Consider the following 21,006-nt stretch of genomic DNA (forward strand, 5'->3'; position numbering starts at 1 on the left):
ACAAATGGATAATATATTGATTTCAAACCATGTGAGTGGGCTGCAGCATAAATTATTTTTGAAAGTGTAATGCATAAGAATCAGTTGATTGTTACTATGAATGATCTGGACATGCAGAAGAGGCTAAAATGATCCCAAAACATTGTCAACATTCATTTTCCATGCCTCTCTCCTTTCCATAACCGGTACTCTCTTCCATCTTCTTTAGTCTCTCTGTCTTCTTCCTGTTCATTACTCTCTCTGTCCTCTACTCTTTCTCTTTGTTCAATCTATCCCTCGTTGTTCACTTTCTGCTCCTCCTCACTTGTCGCTCCTGCTAGTGAATTAAAAGCAATTCAGCAATTTAGTTCATTTCACTTGTTTGCATTCTTTTTAAAATAAAAATCTGTTTTGTTTGATTCTCAAAAGAGAACAAAGATGTAAGCAAATTGTGTTTTATACAATTGTATGTTATTATGACATCATAACTGCAATAGATTGCAGATTGTTGTTAAAAGTATGCCTATTGTCTATATTGTAAATGAAGATAGATAGATAGATAGATAGATAGATGGATAGATAAATAGATAGATAGATAGATGGATAGATAAATAGATAGATACATAGATAAATAGATAGATAGATAGATAGATGGGGTTATTAAGCCTACATTATTTTGTGTGACTGTACCTGCAGTTCCTCCCTTACTTCCATCACTTTCTCTCTCTCTTTCTCTCTGCCTGTCCTGTCTCTTCCTTACCAAAGCTGAGCTTCGACTGACGTAGTCTTTTCATTATATCTGAGTCAGTGTAAAAAGAAAACAATACAATGTTATATCTTCAATGTTTTACTCAAATTGAAATGAAAGAAAAGCATTACAACGTTTGTTAAAAGGTAATCCTTCTGACATTGGATGAATGTAATTAACTTTAGCTCTCTAGCTAGTTTATTCACGCAATTTAAACCAAAGTAGCCTATAGCTGCAATATAAGTTAGTGTGCATGTTGTCGGACGTCCACTGACTAACGTAGTGCGTTCACACTGGATCTGCTGCTTCATATGATGTCCTGTGAGGAACAGAAACACAAGCAGCCCACTGGACTCACATCTCTAGACACCTCATCACTCCTCCGCTGCGCCGATACAAGTCCGGGCTGCGGTGGTTTGTTGATACATGTCTTCTTCTTCTGTTTGCTTTAATCGAGGCTACATAGTTATGCAGCGCCCCCCATTGTCAGTAAATGGAAGTACTACAAAGAACCCCGTTTAGTGCCGTTATTTCACAAGTTTTTTTATACGCAGCTCGGAAATAATTACCGAGGTCCGGACCTCGGTGACCTCAATGGTGGATACGGCCCTGAATGTAATACATTGTATAGATAAATGTATACATATCTACATTGAATGTAGTATACGAATAGGAGTGAACCATGGATGTATAATGAACAGGTTGGAGTTTGGACCTCACCAATATGGCCGCTTCGTGCTCAGAACTTCGTCACATCCGGCTTCTGCTCAAAGTGAACCATCGATATCAACCCGTCGCTTCCGGTAATGCCTCCTTTTCGGCAGCGGCTATTTCCTCGCCAACATGCCAGTGAGTATCCACAGGGCGGTGTATAATGACATTTATACCATTTAATGGAGTGTTGGAGAGCAACCACACGGCTCAATGTTAACGTAAAGAGTTAGCGATTTGACTAGTGTCGATTCCAGAGGGTTTCGTTGAATTTTGATCCCAGAATAACTCAAATACTTATCCACATTTGAGCGCATTGCGAGCGCATTGCGAAACAAGATGGCTGCGCACACATCGCAAACATGGAGCCAGTTCTACAGAGGGTCTGAGCGGGCGTATAACCCTGACAGATTAACACTAACAGCCGCAATATCCTCCCAATTTGTTGTTAGTGTGTTGACTTAATAAATGTAACATTGATCCTACGTTTATGGAGGAAACCCCGCGATTTATGTGAATACGTAGCCTATAGTAATCCAAGTAATGTAGGCCAGCCGAGCAGCCTAACTAGCTTAGCCTGCTTAGCAGCACAAAACACCGCTAACGTTAAAGTTATCAGGTGTTATTTCAGGAAAGGAGTATATTTAAATGCAAAGTGTTTATCTTTTCAGCTGAACAATTATTTTATCTACAATAATAATTTACATTGACAAACCATTAACCTTCGTTCATGTCCCCCTCTTTCTTATCAATTTAGCTCGCAAAAGACTTGTTGCATCCATCCCCTGAGGAGGAGAAGAGGACGCACAAGAAGAAGCGTCTTGTACAGAGTCCCAACTCTTACTTCATGGATGTGAAATGTCCAGGTACAGTTTTCTCCATGCAGATTCACCTCAGCAGACTAGCACCACTTCTGCATTGTCAATATGTGTCAACATGCCTTTGTTTTGAAGTAAAATACCTGTCTGTTTTCTTCCAGGTTGCTACAAGATCACGACTGTGTTCAGCCACGCTCAGACAGTCGTGCTGTGTGTTGGTTGCTCCACAGTCCTGTGTCAGCCCACTGGAGGCAAAGCCCGTCTCACAGAGGGTCAGTACTTGCAATATTAACATCCTACACAATAATATTTACCTGCTGAATGTAACACTATTAAATTCAGCCTTTTACAGTTGTAGGATAACATCCAAAATTGCAGCATATATTAAATCAAAGCCAGCATAGTCCTCCAGAATAGGAATGCTCTTGTGGATTTATTCTGCCCTTAAGTCAATTAAAGCAATTTGGCTTCCCATTTTTGGGTGTTAATTAAAAAAATATCAGTGTTTTCAAGGAGATGTAAATATGTTTATTTTTGTGCAGAGCAATATCTCATACATTTGTTAGTTTGCTGAAGTACTATATATGTCCTCTAGGAACTCAAAATGTATAATCACCAGCTTGTGCAGTATTCATTTACTGATGTTTTCATGTGGTAGGAGTTATTTACTATTTGATTCAGATGCTGCTACTGTGTGAAGGATGGGCAATCATCAAGTGTTTATTGCTTGTTGCTCATGATGGAAATTGCTATAACTTGTAACTTTTTGAATCGATGATTTATAAATCAGCTGTATGAGTGGCAACATTTCTAACAGTTTTGAGGTTGACATTTGGCTGACTCTTCAGGCCCTGAATAGGGGATATTGATATGAATTGTGCTTTTATTGGACACATTTTGAAGCTTCTTTGACGCACTGCCAAGTGACTGGACTTCCCTTACCGTGGTCTTCCAATCTCATTCCAGTGCCAGATCAACCTCGGTTTGCAGAAGGGCTGAGCTAGACCACTGGCTCCCTCCTTTCGAAGGCTGAGAACACATAGCGACCTATTAGCTACTGCAGTGTTGGGCTAACAGATATATTCTATAATATATATATATATCAAAGATGACTCAAATGTTTTAATAATTAAAAAGCCAAAAATATTATCAGATTATTAAAAGCAGAAAATCTCTTTGAAACTGGAAACTGCTTTTTTCCCCCTGCATTCTTGACAATTATTCGGTTATCAAAATGGCTGTGAATATTTGTTTCCATCAATGGACTAATTGCAGTCTACATCAAGGTATAAAGATAAATCTAACAGATACGTTTCAAAAATGTTTGGCGGTTAACTTGATGAATTCATCCTCAGCTCTAGACTGTTGTCAGTCCTGCTGTCAAAGCTTCCTCTTTGAGCTGGTGTAGCATCAGCCAGTGTCGCTCCTCACTGGGGAGTGGGACGACCTTATCAGTCACATGATGTGAAAACGATGACTCTGTGTTATTCCTGTACTGTACAGCTTCTCTTTTGTCTCACCCTCTTTGTCTCCTCTCGCAGGGTGCTCATTCAGGAGGAAGCAGCACTAGCTGCTCTCTGAGCTGAAGGGGAGAGGAGGGGATGGACCGGTTGATATCAGCGCCACTCAACGATCTGATCTGAACCAGACCTGGAGACAGACTGGACAGCAGAGGATTTCCACTGTTCATGTCGAACGATCGTTTTTTGCTGTTACTCCACCCTCCAACCCTGTCTCTCTTAATAAAATATTGTTTTGGCTAAATGAATGGTTTCTGTGGTTTATGAATTGTTTGTGCAAAGTCAGCAGTTTCTTTATGGAAAATAGTTGTTTCTCTTAAATGGCCTCCATGCCATGTGACCCAGTGGCACCAGGTCAATGCACAGTTGCATTACTACACTGACAAGTAGGACACATCCTTTTTTAGAATTTCACTTTTTTTGTATTCACATTATTCCAGTTTTTTTATTTAACATTTTCTTTTCCTTTCTTTTTTTCAAATGACTTCCAAGCACTCTGGTGTTGTGTGGTGAGGAGTGTCCTCCATGTCAAGTAATGTTGCATTGATTTGGAGTCGTGGGTCACATTGCATGGAAGCTATCGGAAAGAACTATTAAAATCAATACACAACGTTTAGTCCTTAAAAAAACACACGTTTATATATTTAATATTTTTGCATATTAAAATATGAACAAGGAGGTAAAGGGGTGGTGCAGAAATGGTCCTAAATCTGAAAATTAATCAGTATTTTACCCCTTCTGGTTACCTTAGTCGAAGGTTGTTTTTTTGTCATTCAAACACATTTTTTATGGTCCCTAAGTGAAGCCCTTTGATAAATTGCGAGGGTGTGAGCAAACCGTCCTGACAACTTGGTAAAATGCAGCTTGATCTGGAGTGATTGTCTGTCAATGTCCAACCTAAAACTAACTTCTAAGAATGGTTTTACTGCTACAGAAACGGTGCTACTTATTTAACTACAATTTTACATACTTCTGTACAAACTCAACTTTGTTATTCACACATATTTGACATCTCATGTAAGAAAAATGTCCCAACATGATCATGTTAGCTGTGGGCCAATAACTCCTCCAGGAGCCTCTTTCTTCCTCCTCATCCCCTCCCCCAGCCTCTAGCTCTCTTCGCTCGCCCCAGCAGTCTCGGTCTCCGTCTTCACCTCCCTCTCCCTGAGCAGGTGGCGGATGGAGGAGTTCTGCGTTGACAGGGTCCTGGACAGGAGCGGCATCAGGCTCCTGAAGCCCTCCCTCAGCTCCTCCACGTTCTTCTCCAGGCTGTGGATGTGTGTGTCCAGCTCCGCCCTGCAGCCCTGCACCTCCTCCAGCACGTCATACATCACTGTTTGCATCTGCATCAGGGTAGATGTCCGCAGTGGTTTCATGTAGGTTCATGTAGAGAAGAGAAAGAAAAGGCATCAGGCGAATAATAGATGCTATTTTGAAAAAGTTCGTCCAGGTTGGGATAGAAGACGATACGTTCACTTGCCTCTCTCACCTTGCTCAGATCCACAAGTGTGTTTCCCTGATCTGCAAGAATCCTCTTCTCTACCTTCACTCGCCGCAGCCTGGACACAAACATATTCAGATTTAGGTGCAATAAATCGTGTCGTTTTCTCATACTGATATTCTGTACAAACTGCTGTTGTATTTGTTGTAAAGTGTCTTTATTGTAAAGTATTTTTATTGTATGTACAGCACTTTGGCTTGACTAAAAATTTTTTTTAAAATGTGCTGTATAAATAAAACTTGATTTGATTTGATAAGAGGACAGTTAAACAATACTTATTTTATAATAAAATTATCTTATTCCAAAGAGTTTTTTACTAGCATCATATCCAGCTAATCATAACATTAGAAATAGCTTAGAAATATTGCTCAAATGTGAAAAATCACTAGAACGAGTATGAGTAAATTGATTTCTGAATAATCGTCAACTCAGATATTAGAAAAACATAATGCAATCACATGTAGTTAATCACCTTTTGAACTATTACTTTTTTTATGGACTGTTACTTTATGGTATAGTATACTATGTTTTTTAATGGCTTTTTAAAAAAACTTTCCTTAGCTTTTCTCTATGATGATGTTATGGCATACTATACCATGACTGTTCTATGAAATGTCTATGGCATACTTAAGTATAACTTTTGAAGAAATGTAATTTTATGTTTATATTATACAAAAACTATACGCTTTTACTTTTCGAAAATATTATACAATGGCTTTCTATGAAATTATTATTAAATACCTTTTCATTCTTTTTACATTAATGACTAATATTTATGACATACTATGACTTTGTTTAATAATCCTCAGTGGGATAATAAAGTGTGACTTTTTTTGCATTAACTTTGTTAAACAAAATACTATACCATAATCTATCTATGACATTTGTATGGCACTTTTATACGTTCTGTTCACCAGAATAAAACTAATGGCATTTCATAATAAAATAAAGGCACCAATGTAATGTATTGATACAAATATATACAAGTTTCTATAATTATTACCAAACATATAGCAATTGAGAGATAAAGTGCAGAGGCAGGTCTCAGAGACAGAGAGAGTCTTACTGGTGGATGGCCAGCAGCAGCTTCCTCTGGTGCATGCGGACTCTGGACTGGTCTCTTTCTCTTGACAGCTTAGTGTGTTTGTAGATAAGCCAAGTCTCTCTCAGCACATTTGCTGCGGCAATTTTTATCTTGTGAAAGGATGTAGAAAATCACTCAGGAGTTATTTTATGTTAATGCACAGGACCTGAAAGTGCTGTTATTTACTGCATATGCTAAACAACACCAACATAACGTCTTTAAATCAGATACCACATTCAAACCTGTTCACCTCACAAGTAAAAAATAAATCTGCCTGTTGGGAGAGATTATTATTCTATTTTTCCACGATGGTTTTAGGCGTTTTGTAATCATTGCCATGCTGTAAACAATTTGTATTGATTCATACTGAAGCAAATTAAACTTATTTCACACCACTCACAGCTTTTTACTTGCTCAAGGGATATTTGGATGTCAATAAAAGGGAAATAAATAGAATATTGTTAACAGTGCACACAAAGTTCTGAATGTTGCAAAATAAGTTAAAATGTGCTATCTGGTGTGCGAAGATAAAACTGCAAACTAAACTTTTACAAGACAACAAAAATGTATGTTGCAGAATCTCACTCACTAGTGGGATTATTTAATTAACATGACAGTAAAACAAAGCTGCACTATTTACCCTCTTGGAGATGTGGGAGTCCATCATGAAGTTGTGGACATGTTTCTCCGCTCTGGTCAGCTCCAGCTTCCTGGCGACCACAGCCACCACCAGCACCGTGCAGCCGGCTCCCTGTGAGCATCACACATTTAATATAATGATGTGTCAGAATCTGCCTTTCACTTATTATAGGAGAAACTGTCCACTCACCATGATCCCAGTGAGGAGGCAGATGCTGCGACCGCAATATGTGTGAGGCACCACGTCTCCATAACCGATGGACAAGAAGGTGACGGAGACCATCCACAGAGCCTCCATGTAGTTGCTGCTCAGGTCCCTGTAGTTGTGGTGTCTTTAGGAATAACAAGGATATTATATCATTAATATTATAAAATCTTCCATGGCTTAATTGAGTCATTTTCTGGTCTTAGATGCTGATTATCTGACTGCTGTAGCTGAATAATCAGTGGCGAGCCGTCAGGGCCCTCTAGGCCCTCTGTGAGGGCCTAAGATATTCTAAAAAATAATATTTAAAAACATTTAAAAAATATATATTTTTTTTAAATATATATTTTTTTAATATTATTTTTGTTATATTTTTCATTAGTTTTACCGAAAAAAAACTTGATTTAATTGTATTTAAAATAACATTTCCAAAGAAATAAATCCTTCGAATCTGCCTGTTCAGTCTCTGTTGAATGTGAAGGGTTACATGAAAGAAGCTCGTCTGGCCCTCTCTGCGATTCACAGAGGGCCCGCTATAGAGTGGCGAAGTCCCTCCCCTTTCCGGTGGACCTCCATGGGACCTTATTTCGGAAAAATTATGTATTGAAGTCAATGGAGAGAGAAAGATTATCTTTCGATCCCGTTTGAATTGTGCCACGAATTACACATATGATGTTTGTCAATTTAAAAGATAATTTTGCAAGTCAAAAAATAAAAAATGTGTCGTAAAACTGTGAAGTAACACATTTGTTTGTGTGAAACGCTCAATGAACTACATCTCTGGTCTCACAGAACAACACACGTCACCAAGGAAAATCCGCGGGAAGATGGCGGAGTGAGAAGTAACAACGTTGCAGGCTCGTAGAAAAAGTTTAGATTTTAGTCCTTGACTGTAAAACTGACAGGCAATAGCTTATTCATGATACACTTTAAGTTATTATAGAAGCTTAAATAGTCACATTTTACTTTAATTCTCCAGTTACCAACACTTTTGACATAAAGTGCCTGCTAGCATGACCGACCACGATTACAACTTAAAAGTTCTCCGTGAGGCGTGTGACGACTCGGATATTGAGGACATGGAAGCGGACAACTCTAAGGGACACAAAATAAATCGGGACCACACACCAACTAAAGGACCGAATCCAAAGAAATCGAAGGTTCACGGCGAAACACAAATGGCAGAGGATAGCAACAGCACCATTCTCCAGGCAATTCAAGTCTTATCCGGAAAAATGGATGAACAGACAGAGCTGTTAAGAAAGTTTGAAAAACGCATTGAAGCAAACACTGAAGCAGCTAAAGAAAATAAGAAAGACATTTCTGCTCTTCAGAAAAAGTTTGATGATCTTCTAAAAGATAACACTTTACTACGTAAGTCTGGCGAGGAGCAAGCCCGCTACAAACGGAGGTGGAATCTGAGGATGAATGGTCTGCCTGAAAAAGAAGGAGAAAACACAAGAGAAGCTGTGATCGGGATACTCACAAGAGTTGTTCCGCTGTCTGTGGAGAAGCTGCGTGACTCAGTGGACACTGTCCATCGGCTGGGTATGAAGGGTAATGCAGCTACTTCCAACAACACACCGCGGTCAATCATCATTCAGTTCGGGATGAGGACTGTTCGTGACGAGATCTGGAAAAAGTCCAAAGATGCGAGAGTCTGCAGCGAGATGCACATTCGTTTCAAAGAGGATTTCTCCAAGGAGGACCGGGAGGCTCGCTCCAAGCTGTGGCCACTGGTTCAAGAAGCCAGGAGAAAGGGGAAGAGAGCCTTTCTGAAGGAAGGCTTCGCGCTGATTGACAACAAAAGAGTGGACCCGGAATAAAGTGAAAAACACCGCAGTAATTAACTGGAAGGACAGGGAGCAGGTTTTCTGTCCTCAGTAGGTATGCTGAAGTTCTCAGTTTGAGTGTTTGATTGGACTTGTCTCAGGTTATATTCAAAATGTTGTGAGCTATTGCACTAAATATGTTTGTTAAGGGCTACGTTACTCACTCCTGCGCATCGATATAACATTCCTTTGCGCATTTTCTTAAAGATTCTATCTTTGCTCTTTCAATGTTATCTTTCATATCCTTAAATGCTAGGGGGCTAAAAAACAATGTGAAACGTAAGGCAATTTTTCTTTTTTGTAAGGAACAAAAAGCAAATTGTGTTTTTCTGCAAGAAACTCATTCTGCAGAGGCAGACACTAAGTTCTGGAAAGTACAATGGGGAGACAACATTTTTTTCAGCCATGGAACAACACATTCGGCTGGAGTGATGATTTTATTTAACAGGTTACCTGGAAATATAATTGACCACAGGAGTGATACAAACGGTCATTGGCTAATGGTTGTGACTGATGTTAATGGGTCTAATTACATACTGGTGTGTGTTTATGGGTATAACAGAAAGATTCAAAACAATAATTTTCTTTCAATATTGTGCCAAAAATTAGAGGAATGGAAAGCACTTTATATGACTGATAAGATTATAATCGGAGGGGATTTTAATGTAGTTCCTGATGAGTGGTTAGATCGTCTTCCTTTAAGGGGACAATGTCATAATTTTAATGATTCTATTATTCACTTGGCCTCTAAACTTAATTTAACTGATGTTTGGAGAATAAATAATCCCTCAAAATCACAATATACCTGGTTTAACTCTTCTAACAATGGTCAGTGCTCTAGGCTCGATTATTGGTTAATCTCTACTAGTTTAACTAATAATGTCTCAAAGTGTGACATTTCAGCATCACCTCTGACGGATCACTGTGTCATCTCTTTGTCCTTTTTACTATGCAACTTCAGTCCCAATCTTAACCCTATATGGAAATTCAATAATAGTCTTTTGGAGAATGCAGATTTTTGTAGAGAGATCAAACAACTGATAAAAGAAACTCTGGCTTTGGATATGTCATCTCTCAGTAAATGGGAATGGTTTAAATTTAGTGTGAGACAGATTGCGATAAAATCCTGTAAATACTCTTCTAGATTAAAGAAACAAAAACAACAAGAGATGACAAGTGCAATTAATAATTTATGCCTTAAAGCTGAGTTATCATTGGATGAGCAAATTCAACTGAACAATTTACAAACTCAATTAGACAACATGTATTTGGAAAAAGCAAAGGGAGCTTTTATTCGTTCGAGAGCCCGATGGATTGAGCAAGGAGAGAAAAACACTTCTTATTTCTTCAATCTTGAAAAGCAAAGACAAGTGAAAAAGAAAATCCAAAAACTGATTATTAATGATGTCACTATTGAAAATCAAGACCAGATAAATGAAGAAATTAGACATTTTTATAGCAATTTATATAACTCAAAGTTTTCTAAAGAAAATTGTGATAACTTTTTTAGTAAAATTACAGAATTCAAAAAGACAATAGATTATTCTTTTAAACAGTATATGGACGATGGACTAAAAATTGAAGAATTAGATAGTGCATTACTGCAAATGTCTGGTGGCAAATCACCAGGGCTGGATGGTTTAACCATAGAGTTTTATAAATGTTTTTGGTCAGATGTGCGAGAAATGCTTTATAAGGCGTTCACAGATTGCATTTCAGCAGGAAACCTTTCGCCAACCATGAAACATGGCCTTATTACCTTAATTCCAAAACCAAATAAAAATAATCTTTTGTTGGATAACTGGAGACCTATTACCCTGTTATGTAATGATTACAAACTTTTAGCACATGTTTATGCTAACAGGTTAAACTCGGGTCTGAATCAACTAATAGATGAATGTCAATCAGCCTTTATAAAGGGCAGAAGTATTCATAACCATACCAGACTGATATTGGATATGCTTGATTACCAGGAGTTTATTGATACTGAAGGTCTCGTACTATTTCTGGATTTTTACAAGGCTTTTGATACTGTTGAACATTCCTTTTTAATGGAAACTCTGACATTTCTGGGTTTTGGTGAACATTTCTGCAACATAATTAGGATGCTCTACTCGGACATTTATAGTTCTGTATCTTTGAACCCTGGAATGAGCCCTAGGTTTAAGGTTTTACGTGGTATTCGACAGGGTTGTCCTATTTCCCCCAAATTATTTATTCTGACCACCCAAGTATTAACAACGCTTATTATAAAGAATCACAAAATATTAGGCATTACCCTCTTTGACAAAGAGTTCAAAATTAGTCAATTTGCGGATGACACATCCATTTTCCTAAAGAATAAATCTATGGTAAAGGAAACTCTTAACACAATTTCAATTTTTTCAAAAGCATCAGGGTTATCTCTTAATCTTTCAAAATGTGAATTACTCCCTATCCATTCATGTGATGATTCCACTATTGACTCTATTAGAGTGGTACCTGAGGTGAAATATTTGGGAATAACATTATCTAAAAATGATATCAGGAGAGAAGATCTTAATATTTGTAACCGTATCACAGATATGAAGAAATCTCTCAGTCGTTGGTTAACTAGAGATCTTACTATTTTTGGCAGAGTTCTTCTTACTAAAGCAGAAGGTATATCTAAACTTATTTATCCATGCCACTCATGTTTTGTCTCTTCGGCTAATATAAAAAAAGCCAACTCAATTATTTTCCAATTCTTGTGGAGAAATAAAACTCACTACATTAAAAAGTCACAGCTTGTTAAAGAATATGATAAAGGCGGAATTAAAGCTTTAGACTTTGAATCGATGATTGGAACAATTAAAATAAAATGGTTGAAAGCCTTTTTGTCCCAGCCAGAATCCATGTGGTTCCATATTCCAAAGGCCATATTTAAACGTCTAGGAGGGTTTGATTTTCTTTTAAAATGTGATTTTGAGGTTAATAAGATTCCGACCAAATTGTCAAATTTTCATAAGCAGATACTTCATTATTGGAAGATGATATTTACCCACAATTTTTCTCCTCATGGATCTACGTTATGGAACAATAGAGTGATTATCATAAACAGAAAATCCTTGTTTAGGAGTGATTGGCATGAGAGGGGTATTTTGTTTGTTAGAGATTTACTAGATTGCAATGGTAAACTGCTAGATTTTTTGGCCTTTTCAACGAAATACAATATAACGTGTACTGCTAAAGATTATAACAAAATCTGTAAAGCAATTCCTGTACCACTTATTGGAATGATTCATAATACTTTACTGTACTCAAATGTTGTATCAGTTTTACCTAATTTGGAAATTATTGGCGATACTCTTAAGAATAACAAATCTATTAATGCTTCCCTGAAATCCCACATTTTTCACAATTTTAACAGAGGCTTATTTCCTCAAGTGACCGATTTAGACACTTTATCTGTAATGGAAAAAGCTCTATCTTATTTTATAAAATGGCCTATTTCCCCTAAAGCAAAAGAAACTCATTTTAAAATTGTTCATAAAATCTACCCGGTTTCTACTTTTTTAAATTCAAGATTTAAATTTGAAGTGGAACCATGTTCCTTTTGTAATTTATCTGATGAATCGTTGGAACATTTATTTTTCTCTTGCCCTTTTTCTGAATTGTTTTGGTCGAATGTGAGAGATTGGTTGTTACTTAAATTAACAAATATTCCGGCCTTCAAAATATATCACATTTTATATTATATTGATAATTTGGACTCTCCCATTTCTGATTTGGTAAATATAATTATTATTTTGGGTAAATACCATTTACATTGTAGTAAATGGAGAGGAGGCAAGCCCTCCTTTCCCTGTTTCATAAATGAGTTCAAGTCCTTTTTTCTGTCCCTTAGAAAAATACAATCTTGTAACCTGTCTATAAAGATTTGCAATGACATTTCCAAATGGTTATTATTTTAAGTAAGCTTAATGCCTCTTAAATGTTTTTGTGCCTTTATGCTTTTTTCTTTCCCCCTGGCTCTTACTGGATGTATTAGTTATGTTTTTTTGTCTTATTGTGAATGAATGTCTTGAACTTATGTTGATAAGTTGATGATATCCTCACCAAGCTTTTGTATGTTTAAAAAAATGTTCAATAAAAAAAAAAAAAAAAAAAAAAAAAAAAAAAACACGTCACCAAGATGGCCGTCACTACTGTCTTGTCAACAAAACGATTGACTACCCTCACTATCACCACAATGAAACACGTCCTGAAGAAAGTCATGAAAAGCTGCCTGCCTGCCTTCCTCTCTGAACTGCCCGGTCGTTTTAATGTTTAATGTCAACCATTTGTGCAGATAGCATGAAGTAGAGAAGATCGCTAGCGTTAGCGTTAGCATTTCTCCCCCGGGCTTAAATGGTGTATTATAGAATGATCACACCGGTGACAGTACTCTTCAAAGGGTTCACGAAATATGACTACTACTCTTACTGTTTAACATTTTGGGTTACTTAATGTTACTTCATGTTAAGGCTAATACAAATGACAAGGCTGTAATGCTAACTAACGTGCTAGCTACTAGCTAGCTTGATCCACACACTCCTGGTCCTTTCATCAGACGGGAAGCGAAAGAACGAGCAAGACCCATTGCTGGTATAATAACAACCTGGTACTAAGCACACAGGCATCTTGTTAAAGTTATCTTATCTTAGCCAGCGCCATATAGATAGATTCTATCTATATGGCGCTGATCTTAGCTATCTCTTAGTGTCTCAATTGTGACATCACTTACGCGACTCTGGGATTTGTAGTCTTTCTAGTTGCGTATTTTTCATAGTCTTATATTTCAACAGTTTTACGACAAACTGTGACTTTTTTGACATGGAAATGATTTTTTAAGATTGACAAACATCATATGTGTAATTCATGGCACAATTCAAACGGGATCGAAAGATACGTTTTCTCTCTCCATTGACTTCAATACATTATTTTTCCGAAATAAGGTCCCATGGGGCGGAAGTAGATGGGCGTGACTTCGCCACTCTATAGTAACTGAACGAGAGAGTAATGTCAAATGACAGTACAATTGACCAATCATATCTTCCTTCTAAATGGGTGGCTTTTATTATCGCGGACTTTATGACAAGTTCCGCCCGCTGTGAAACTTTTCTTGTTTCCATAGCAACAACAACTTCCTGTCAACAGCGTGAACTCGCCTTCAAAATAAAAGCATGCCAAATTACACTTAAGACATACAACTGCAACGAAAGTAACAAACACAATGCAATATAATTTTCAATGTCAAAGAACACAAATTGGGTTCACAGGTGTTGTTTTGTGTGGTAGAGGGTCGCTGTCATTGATGCGTTTTGCACCCTGGGCCGTTGTTTTGATATTCCGCTGAAGTATACGCTGTGACGTAATAACTTTTTTTTTCTTTTTTTCGAGGGAATTGGTGGGGGTCAGAGGGCCTAGGTATAAAGCTCACGGCTCGCCACTGTGAATAATTAATGACTGCTCCACCTTTACATCACTGAGGATTGTTTGCCTGTACCCACAACAGATACAAAAACTAATATTTATTATCCAGTCAACATCAGGTGATATTTCTGGTTGATTATGTTGGAAAGAAGCTCAAAGTTTTCCTACGCTAATAATGTAAGAAGGAACATATGATGAAAATTGTTGCATGTGAAAAGATGCTGTGATGATTAAACATCAACAACATTGTGTTATTTAACAATTATCTATTATAGAACAATTCTGAGAAAGCTTAAAGGTCCCCTATTATGCTCTTTTCGAACAATATATTATAGGTCTCAGATATAAACAATACATGTCTCTGAAGGGTTTTGCTCGAAATACCAAACGGATCATGCATTGTAGCGTCCCATAAACCCCTCTGTTTCAGCTCTGTTTTCAAAAGTGCTGATTCTGTGTCTGTAGCTTTAAATACTAATGAGCTGCTGCTGGCCACGCTCCTCTGCCATGTTTTGTTTAAAAAACACAATGGTGTGTGACTACCCGATTTGCATGTCTGCCCGATTTGCACTGCGCAAGCGCGAGCTGGTCTGCCATATTGGACAGCTATGTACGACAATCCAAACAGGACATTAGACAAAGCGGCGTTTCGCAAAGAAAAAAAAAACCGACCACATTAATCTGAACGAGAGAGATGAGTTATTGTTTATACAACGTAATTTCCCGATTATTTGAGAATAAATCCTTTTAGTGGGTTTAAGTACATTCTTAGAATAAGTGAGAAATGGATTTAACTTCTGTTTGACAGCCTTCACACTTGAAAAATAAGAAACTGTCAATGTATGCAATCATTTATGACATTCATAATTAATATCTAATTCTTAACTGTGAATTGTTTTCATTTATTTAACATTAGACATGTATTAGTCTGGACAAACTTTTTCTGTTGAGAATCCTGGCAAAGGGAAATTACTTTTCATAAAAACAGTTGATTCAAGAACAAAACTCTGTTATTAGATCAGTACGGACGTCAAATGTCTTGTTTGGATTGCCGTACATAGCTGTCAAATATGGCAGACCAATTCGCGCTTGCGCAGTGCAAATCAGGCAGACATGCAAATCGGGTAGTCACAGGGTGCTCAAGGAGGAGATTCAGGTGATAGGGTGAGCTTTTACCTTGGTTGGTTATTGGCTAATGGTTGCACAACCCCCAAAAACATTGTGACATCACAAAGTGGCCAAAATCGGATCAGCTCATTTTCAGAAAGGTTTTTATATAAATGGATCTATTTTCCTGAAACTTTCCGAATCTCTTAAAAGAGAGAAGACACATATTTATGTATAAAAGACATGAAAACGTGGATTTTGCATAATAGGTGACCTTTAAGTGGATATACATTTTATTAATTCCTTGATTGTTGCCATGTGCTAATGCCCACCACATTACTGCAACCAAAAAAAGTTTTTTCCTATATTATTGTCAGTTTTCTTCCCTTTGTTTTACATTTTTGGAAAAAAACGTTATATTATGAAAAAAACAACAACATCAGGAGATATTTGATCTTATCAGTGTCATCCAGCCAGTAAACAAAAAATACAGCAGAGTGAAACGTTGATTTGTTGGCTGCAGTACAAACATTTAAGTAATACTGTGTGTGCTATATCTGCTTATATTTGATGGTAATGAAATATGAAGGCCTTCAGCACCTACAGACAGACTCAGCATATATCATCACCCACCTCTCACAGACATGTAAGCCCCACGCTGCCACGATCCACAGAGACACGCTGAATATCATCAGCACCGTCCCGGGGTAGGTTGTCATCAGTGTTTTCCCCACAAACCGGGTGTTGAAGTGTATCTAAAGATCACAGACGGGATGCATTTGCGTCACGATTTTGAAAATAGGGGCCTACTTAGCCAGACTATTTAGGATAGCACCTGTCAGATTATGATTATATAATACAGAGGAGATGAGGGATAAGAACACTTGTTCTCAATCTGGCCTGATACATGGATGGTAGGTTTGGCATTGCGGTGAGGAGACAGAGGTCATTTTCATCACTCTTAAATAGCATTTATAGGGGAAGGGATTAGCCGGGTGCATATAATCAACTGTGGAAAAGAGAGCAGACAAGCAAAGGAGAGCCAGTGAGGGACATAAACCAGCATGTGGAACCACTGGGATTCATGGGAGCGAAACTCTGATAGCCACACCTCAATTGGCACACCTCTACAGAACCCTCGGCCCACCTGGACATAAGACATAAACAGATTTGCAGCAAATGAGATGTTCAAAGAGGAAGCCCAGCCGTAAGCACTGTCCAAAATATAAACTTTAACATGCCATGTATCAAATGCCTTAGTTTACCAGTTTGTACAATCATGAGAAAGTTGATTTTTAAAGGTCCCCTATTATACTGTTTTTCATCAATATATTATAGGTTTCAGATATATACAAACATGTCTCTGAAGTGTTTGGCTCGAAATACCAAACAGATCATGCATTGCAGCATCCCATAATCCCCTCTGTTTCAGCCCTGTTTCAAAAGGCTGATTCTCTGTCCGTTACTTTAGATGAAAATAAGGAGCCCCTCCCCACGCCCCTCTGAGAGATATTTGGTTAAAAAGAACACAATGGTGCTCTAGGAGGAGATTCAGGTGATAAGGTGGGCGGGTGTTACCTTGGTTGGTGATTGGCTAATGGTTACACAAGCCAAAAAAATCCTTATGACATCATAAAGTGGCCAAAATCTGATCAGCTCATTTTCAGACAGGTTTTTATATAAATGGATCAGGACAAAAAGTGAGCTAATATTTTTTCCTGAAATTTTCAGAATCTCTTTAAACAGAGGGGACACATGTTTATGTATAAAATACATGAAAAAGTGGATTTTGCATAATAGGTGACCTTTAAAGTACAATACTCAGCTGAATCCAGATCCTGCAGGGCGACCTCTCACCTTATTGAGCGCTCCAATGCTGCGGGATGCGGTGTCAGTGAAGAGGCGGCTGTGCAGCATCATGGCGCGGCCCAGCAGGTAGAGCCTGAGGAACATGGGCAGAGCCAAGATGATCTCCAGCTCCGTCTCCGGCAGCGACAGGCGGGCGGGGGTGTGCTGGAAGCTCTGCTGGAAGTACGCCATCAGCCCCACCGGATAGGGATGAATGACCACCACCGACAGCTCCAGGGCTACCAGAGCCACACGGTCAGTCGTCAGGGCAATCCACCAATCCTCTGCACCAATGTCGTGAACATAGAGCTACCGGAGAGGTGGGAAGAGTCAATTAAAGTGACCCAAGATTAAACTGGACAAACGAGACGGCTGTAGCCAATCTTGATGTGTGCCTTCACTGTGGTCATGTGACCTAGATAGTGGGGTCACAGGTGAACAGCTGGGGGATTAGAAACAGTGGAAGCAGAGTTGTTTTAAAATTGTGCCTGTGCGTCTGTGTGATGATAATTATTTGTTTTGTTTCATATTGACAAGCTCTTTTGTTAATCACACATTTAGTGCAACAGGCTTAGGTTTTCCATCTGTATGTGACAAACCAATATTCTATGGAAGACCCTTTTTTGCCCCTACAACGATTACACGGGAACTTCACTGATTTTACACATCTTAGTCTGGGGACTCGTCACAGGAAGTGCATATGTAGAAATGATATCAATACAGAGTTCAAGAGGGAACTGCATGTTGAAATAAAATCAATTTAGATGAATGTCACTAAAGGTTATTCTGCTCTATTAAAACGTCACCATTTTGAGTTACAAAACGTTTCTAACTCACAATGGTAATTTTTGCTTTCTCTTTGTAAAATATAGCATACTTCAAGTCATTCAGATGGAACAGCGTGAGTATGAGAAATAACTTCCTGGTTTGCTGTGATTGAAGGCATAGGTGGATTATTAAAAGATGTTATAAAGCCACCAGACTAAAAAGTTGGGAAACTTTAGTTCCTTTCAATTGGACCGGTTTTAGTACAGCGAGAAATGACTATCAAAGAAGAACAATCTGTAGGAGCATTGTGCCACAGATCATTTAAAGGTGGGGTATGTCATTTATTTCAGAAACACTTTTTGTTATATTCCATGGAATGCTCTTAACATCCCGATAGCAATGAATATATGAAATGCTTTGACAATAAATACATAAAAAAAATTCATCTGTGGAAGCTGTAGTACTGTAAAAAGCACGACCAATCATTTTAGCCGGCCCGGCTAAAATAACTGGATGGCCTACCTGCCTGTCAGCCTTCCATCTGTGCACAAACTTATCTCGTGCTCTCATTGGTCATGTGCGTGTTCGTGTGTGTTGGAGGAGGGGCTCTGTAAGGAAGTCTGAAGGAAGGGGCAGATTTTTTCCCGTTGTGTACTTTCAAATTCTAGCGCACTCGAGCTGGTTTCTCCAAAATTACATACCCCACCTTTAAATGTGAGAAAGTTTGAAGAAAAAAAACCTGATGCAAAATTAAGAATCAACAAGTTACCTGTATCTCACAGCACTGATACGCTATGATGAGGCCCAGCAGGATGATCGTAGACAAACTGATGATGGACTTAAGCGCGAGCGAGTAGATGGAGCTCTGTGAAAGACACACACACACACACACACACACACACACACACACACACACACACACACACACACACACACACACACACACACACACACACACACACACACACACACACACACACACACGACTCATGACATCATTGTCAAGCTGTCTTTACAAAGCTCAATCTATGATATGGCCTCACTGATCCTCTGTAACCTTTAAATCTAACATACATTTAGATTATCCACTTGCATGATTTAATGAACATGATCTTATGGCACAGTGTGCATTTTCCTGCAGTTGTTAAGAGATCAATTCTCATACTCAATTAACCTTGCTGTAAAGACCATGTGATAAAAAACAAAACAAAATCTGGAGGTTTTTCTTTTTTTCTTATACAGAGGCTTTGATTAAACTGATCTGTTTTCAGAAGAGATGATGACTACACTTGTGCAGTGTGATTTTTGATTTGTTTTCGACTTTTACATTTGTATTTATTAAAGGATTTCTCAGGGTCTTAGTGAGGATTTCCTGTTTTCCTGACCTTGCTGTAGACGCTCCAGGAGAGCTCTGTCTCCATCACCATGAGCAACATCCCGAACAGCCCCACTGCCAGCGCGCAGTCGTTCAGCCGCTGCCTCCTCAGGAACAGAGCCCTCCGGTGCACCAGCCGCCAGCCGATGTTGTGGGTCTTCCAGTACGAGTCGTCTTTGCTCTCCTCCTTGTGCTTTGGGCTGGTCTGGGAACTGGTTTCGGGGTCCGGAGCGGGACCCTCTGCTCCTGGCAGCAGGCCTCTGCCCTCAGTTGGCTCCTGGCCATGCTGGAACGTCTCATTTTGCGGCTCAAAGTCGTCGTCTTTGCTGGTGATGATGATCTCTGGGAGAGTCTGGCGGTCGTGCATCTCCAAGGAAACGCTGACCGAGGAGCGACGCCCTCTGCTCTCAACATAAGACCATAAGTGTGGTCTGCGGGGGCTCTGAAGGGGTAATGAACATGGGACGTCGGAGAAAGAGGTGACTTTCTCCAGGAGTCTCTGAGCTTCTGAGTTTTTGGCTTTGCACTGATTATTACACTCCTTGTGTGCTGGGGTCTGTTTAGTTCCTGTTGACTTTTTCTGACATTTCTTCTCTTTGCCTTTCTGTCCCTTCTTGTTGGCGCGAGGTGAAGAGGTCACATAAAGACGGCCGTTGTATAACGGAGTGGTGGCCATGGCCTGGGTTCTGTCCAGCCACACGGTGTGATCAGCTGACGGTTGGACTGTGTGGTGTATCCCACACTGAGGAGAGCAGGCCTGAGGGGGGGGAAGCACCCTGTTGGGGAGGAGGGGCCGCTGGTCCTCCATGTCCTGTCCATCCACCGCTGACAGGTTCATAGAGGGGGAGTGCTCCATGGTGAGAGGGCCTACAGGTGACGATTCACCAAATCTTTTGAAGAGTTTGAACAAAGTAGGTAGAGAGGTTTAACATTTTAAACAGCAGGTGGAAGGAAAACTACAGCTACTCACATTTTTCGCTCATTAGCAGCTTTGTCGTAGTATGCCAAACCTTAATGGCTCATGATAATATATATTCTTAATTGTATTATTTTGTATTTGTAAATGAATTATTTATAAATATTTGTTTCAAAACACAGATCAATAAAGTTCTAGACACAAAATGTATTGGAGAGTTTGCTCAAAAATGTTATAATACCTTTTTTTATTCCTACCTTTTCTAGTCAGGTTTTCCAGTCTGCGAAACAGTTTTTTCTGGAAAGTATTTGAGTATTAAATCTTCTTACGGTTCTGTAGGTCACATCTGTCTGAGTCACAAAGGGATCCTATGTGTAAAATCCAGTTGGACTCAAAAACACCACCTTTAAAAGGCGGATGTTCAAAATGTAAAGTTGAAAAATGAAAACAAATCGAGCTTCAACACCAAGGCGCTCCGGCGGGATCAGATATCGGTATTCCAAATGTCCCCGCTCTGAATGT

General features: G+C 38.9%; 2 protein-coding genes and 1 non-coding gene across 4 annotated transcripts; 2 read left to right on the plus strand and 1 right to left on the minus strand.

Annotated features, from left to right (window-relative positions):
- Positions 1 to 1,465: 1,465 nt before the first annotated feature.
- Positions 1,466 to 4,024, plus strand: rps27.1 (ribosomal protein S27). Its single transcript, XM_034124724.1, has 4 exons — positions 1,466 to 1,576; positions 2,196 to 2,304; positions 2,418 to 2,528; positions 3,798 to 4,024. Exons 1-4 carry the CDS (start codon positions 1,571 to 1,573, stop codon positions 3,824 to 3,826), a joined length of 255 nt encoding a protein of 84 aa, XP_033980615.1. The 5' UTR covers positions 1,466 to 1,570; the 3' UTR covers positions 3,827 to 4,024.
- Positions 3,168 to 3,297, plus strand: LOC117478459. Its single transcript, XR_004555424.1, has one exon. It is a non-coding gene; the product is annotated as a small nucleolar RNA SNORA35 (small nucleolar RNA).
- Positions 4,025 to 4,668: 644 nt separating the features above from the next.
- On the minus strand, positions 4,669 to 20,424 carry LOC117477919 (small conductance calcium-activated potassium channel protein 3-like). 2 transcript variants are annotated; one of them, XM_034124725.1, is made up of 9 exons: positions 19,579 to 20,424; positions 18,963 to 19,058; positions 17,435 to 17,734; positions 16,211 to 16,332; positions 7,191 to 7,332; positions 7,002 to 7,112; positions 6,344 to 6,471; positions 5,257 to 5,335; positions 4,669 to 5,119 (listed from the first exon to the last, which is right to left on the minus strand). In XM_034124725.1, exons 1-9 carry the CDS (start codon positions 20,422 to 20,424, stop codon positions 4,886 to 4,888), a joined length of 2,058 nt encoding a protein of 685 aa, XP_033980616.1. In that variant the 3' UTR covers positions 4,669 to 4,885. The 2 variants fall into 2 exon arrangements, with proteins under 2 accessions (XP_033980616.1, XP_033980617.1); XM_034124726.1 differs by having other exon boundaries at positions 5,266 to 5,335; positions 19,579 to 19,978.
- Positions 20,425 to 21,006: the final 582 nt, after the last annotated feature.

The sequence above is a fragment of the Trematomus bernacchii genome, unplaced genomic scaffold, assembly GCF_902827165.1.
Source record: "Trematomus bernacchii unplaced genomic scaffold, fTreBer1.1, whole genome shotgun sequence".
NCBI lineage: Eukaryota > Metazoa > Chordata > Actinopteri > Perciformes > Nototheniidae > Trematomus > Trematomus bernacchii.

Coding starts and splice junctions, on each gene's coding strand:
- rps27.1 (XM_034124724.1), top strand. Junction 2,305..2,417: donor CATGGATGTGAAATGTCCAG/GTACAGTTTTCT, acceptor GTTTTCTTCCAG/GTTGCTACAAGATCACGACT. Junction 2,529..3,797: donor CAAAGCCCGTCTCACAGAGG/GTCAGTACTTGC, acceptor CTCCTCTCGCAG/GGTGCTCATTCAGGAGGAAG.
- LOC117477919 (XM_034124725.1), bottom strand. CDS start 20,424: ATGGAGCACTCCCCCTCTATGAACCTGTCAGCGGTGGATGGACAGGAC. Junction 7,113..7,190: donor GCCTCCTCACTGGGATCATG/GTGAGTGGACAG, acceptor TGATGCTCACAG/GGAGCCGGCTGCACGGTGCT. Junction 6,472..7,001: donor ACTCCCACATCTCCAAGAGG/GTAAATAGTGCA, acceptor TCCTTTCACAAG/ATAAAAATTGCCGCAGCAAA.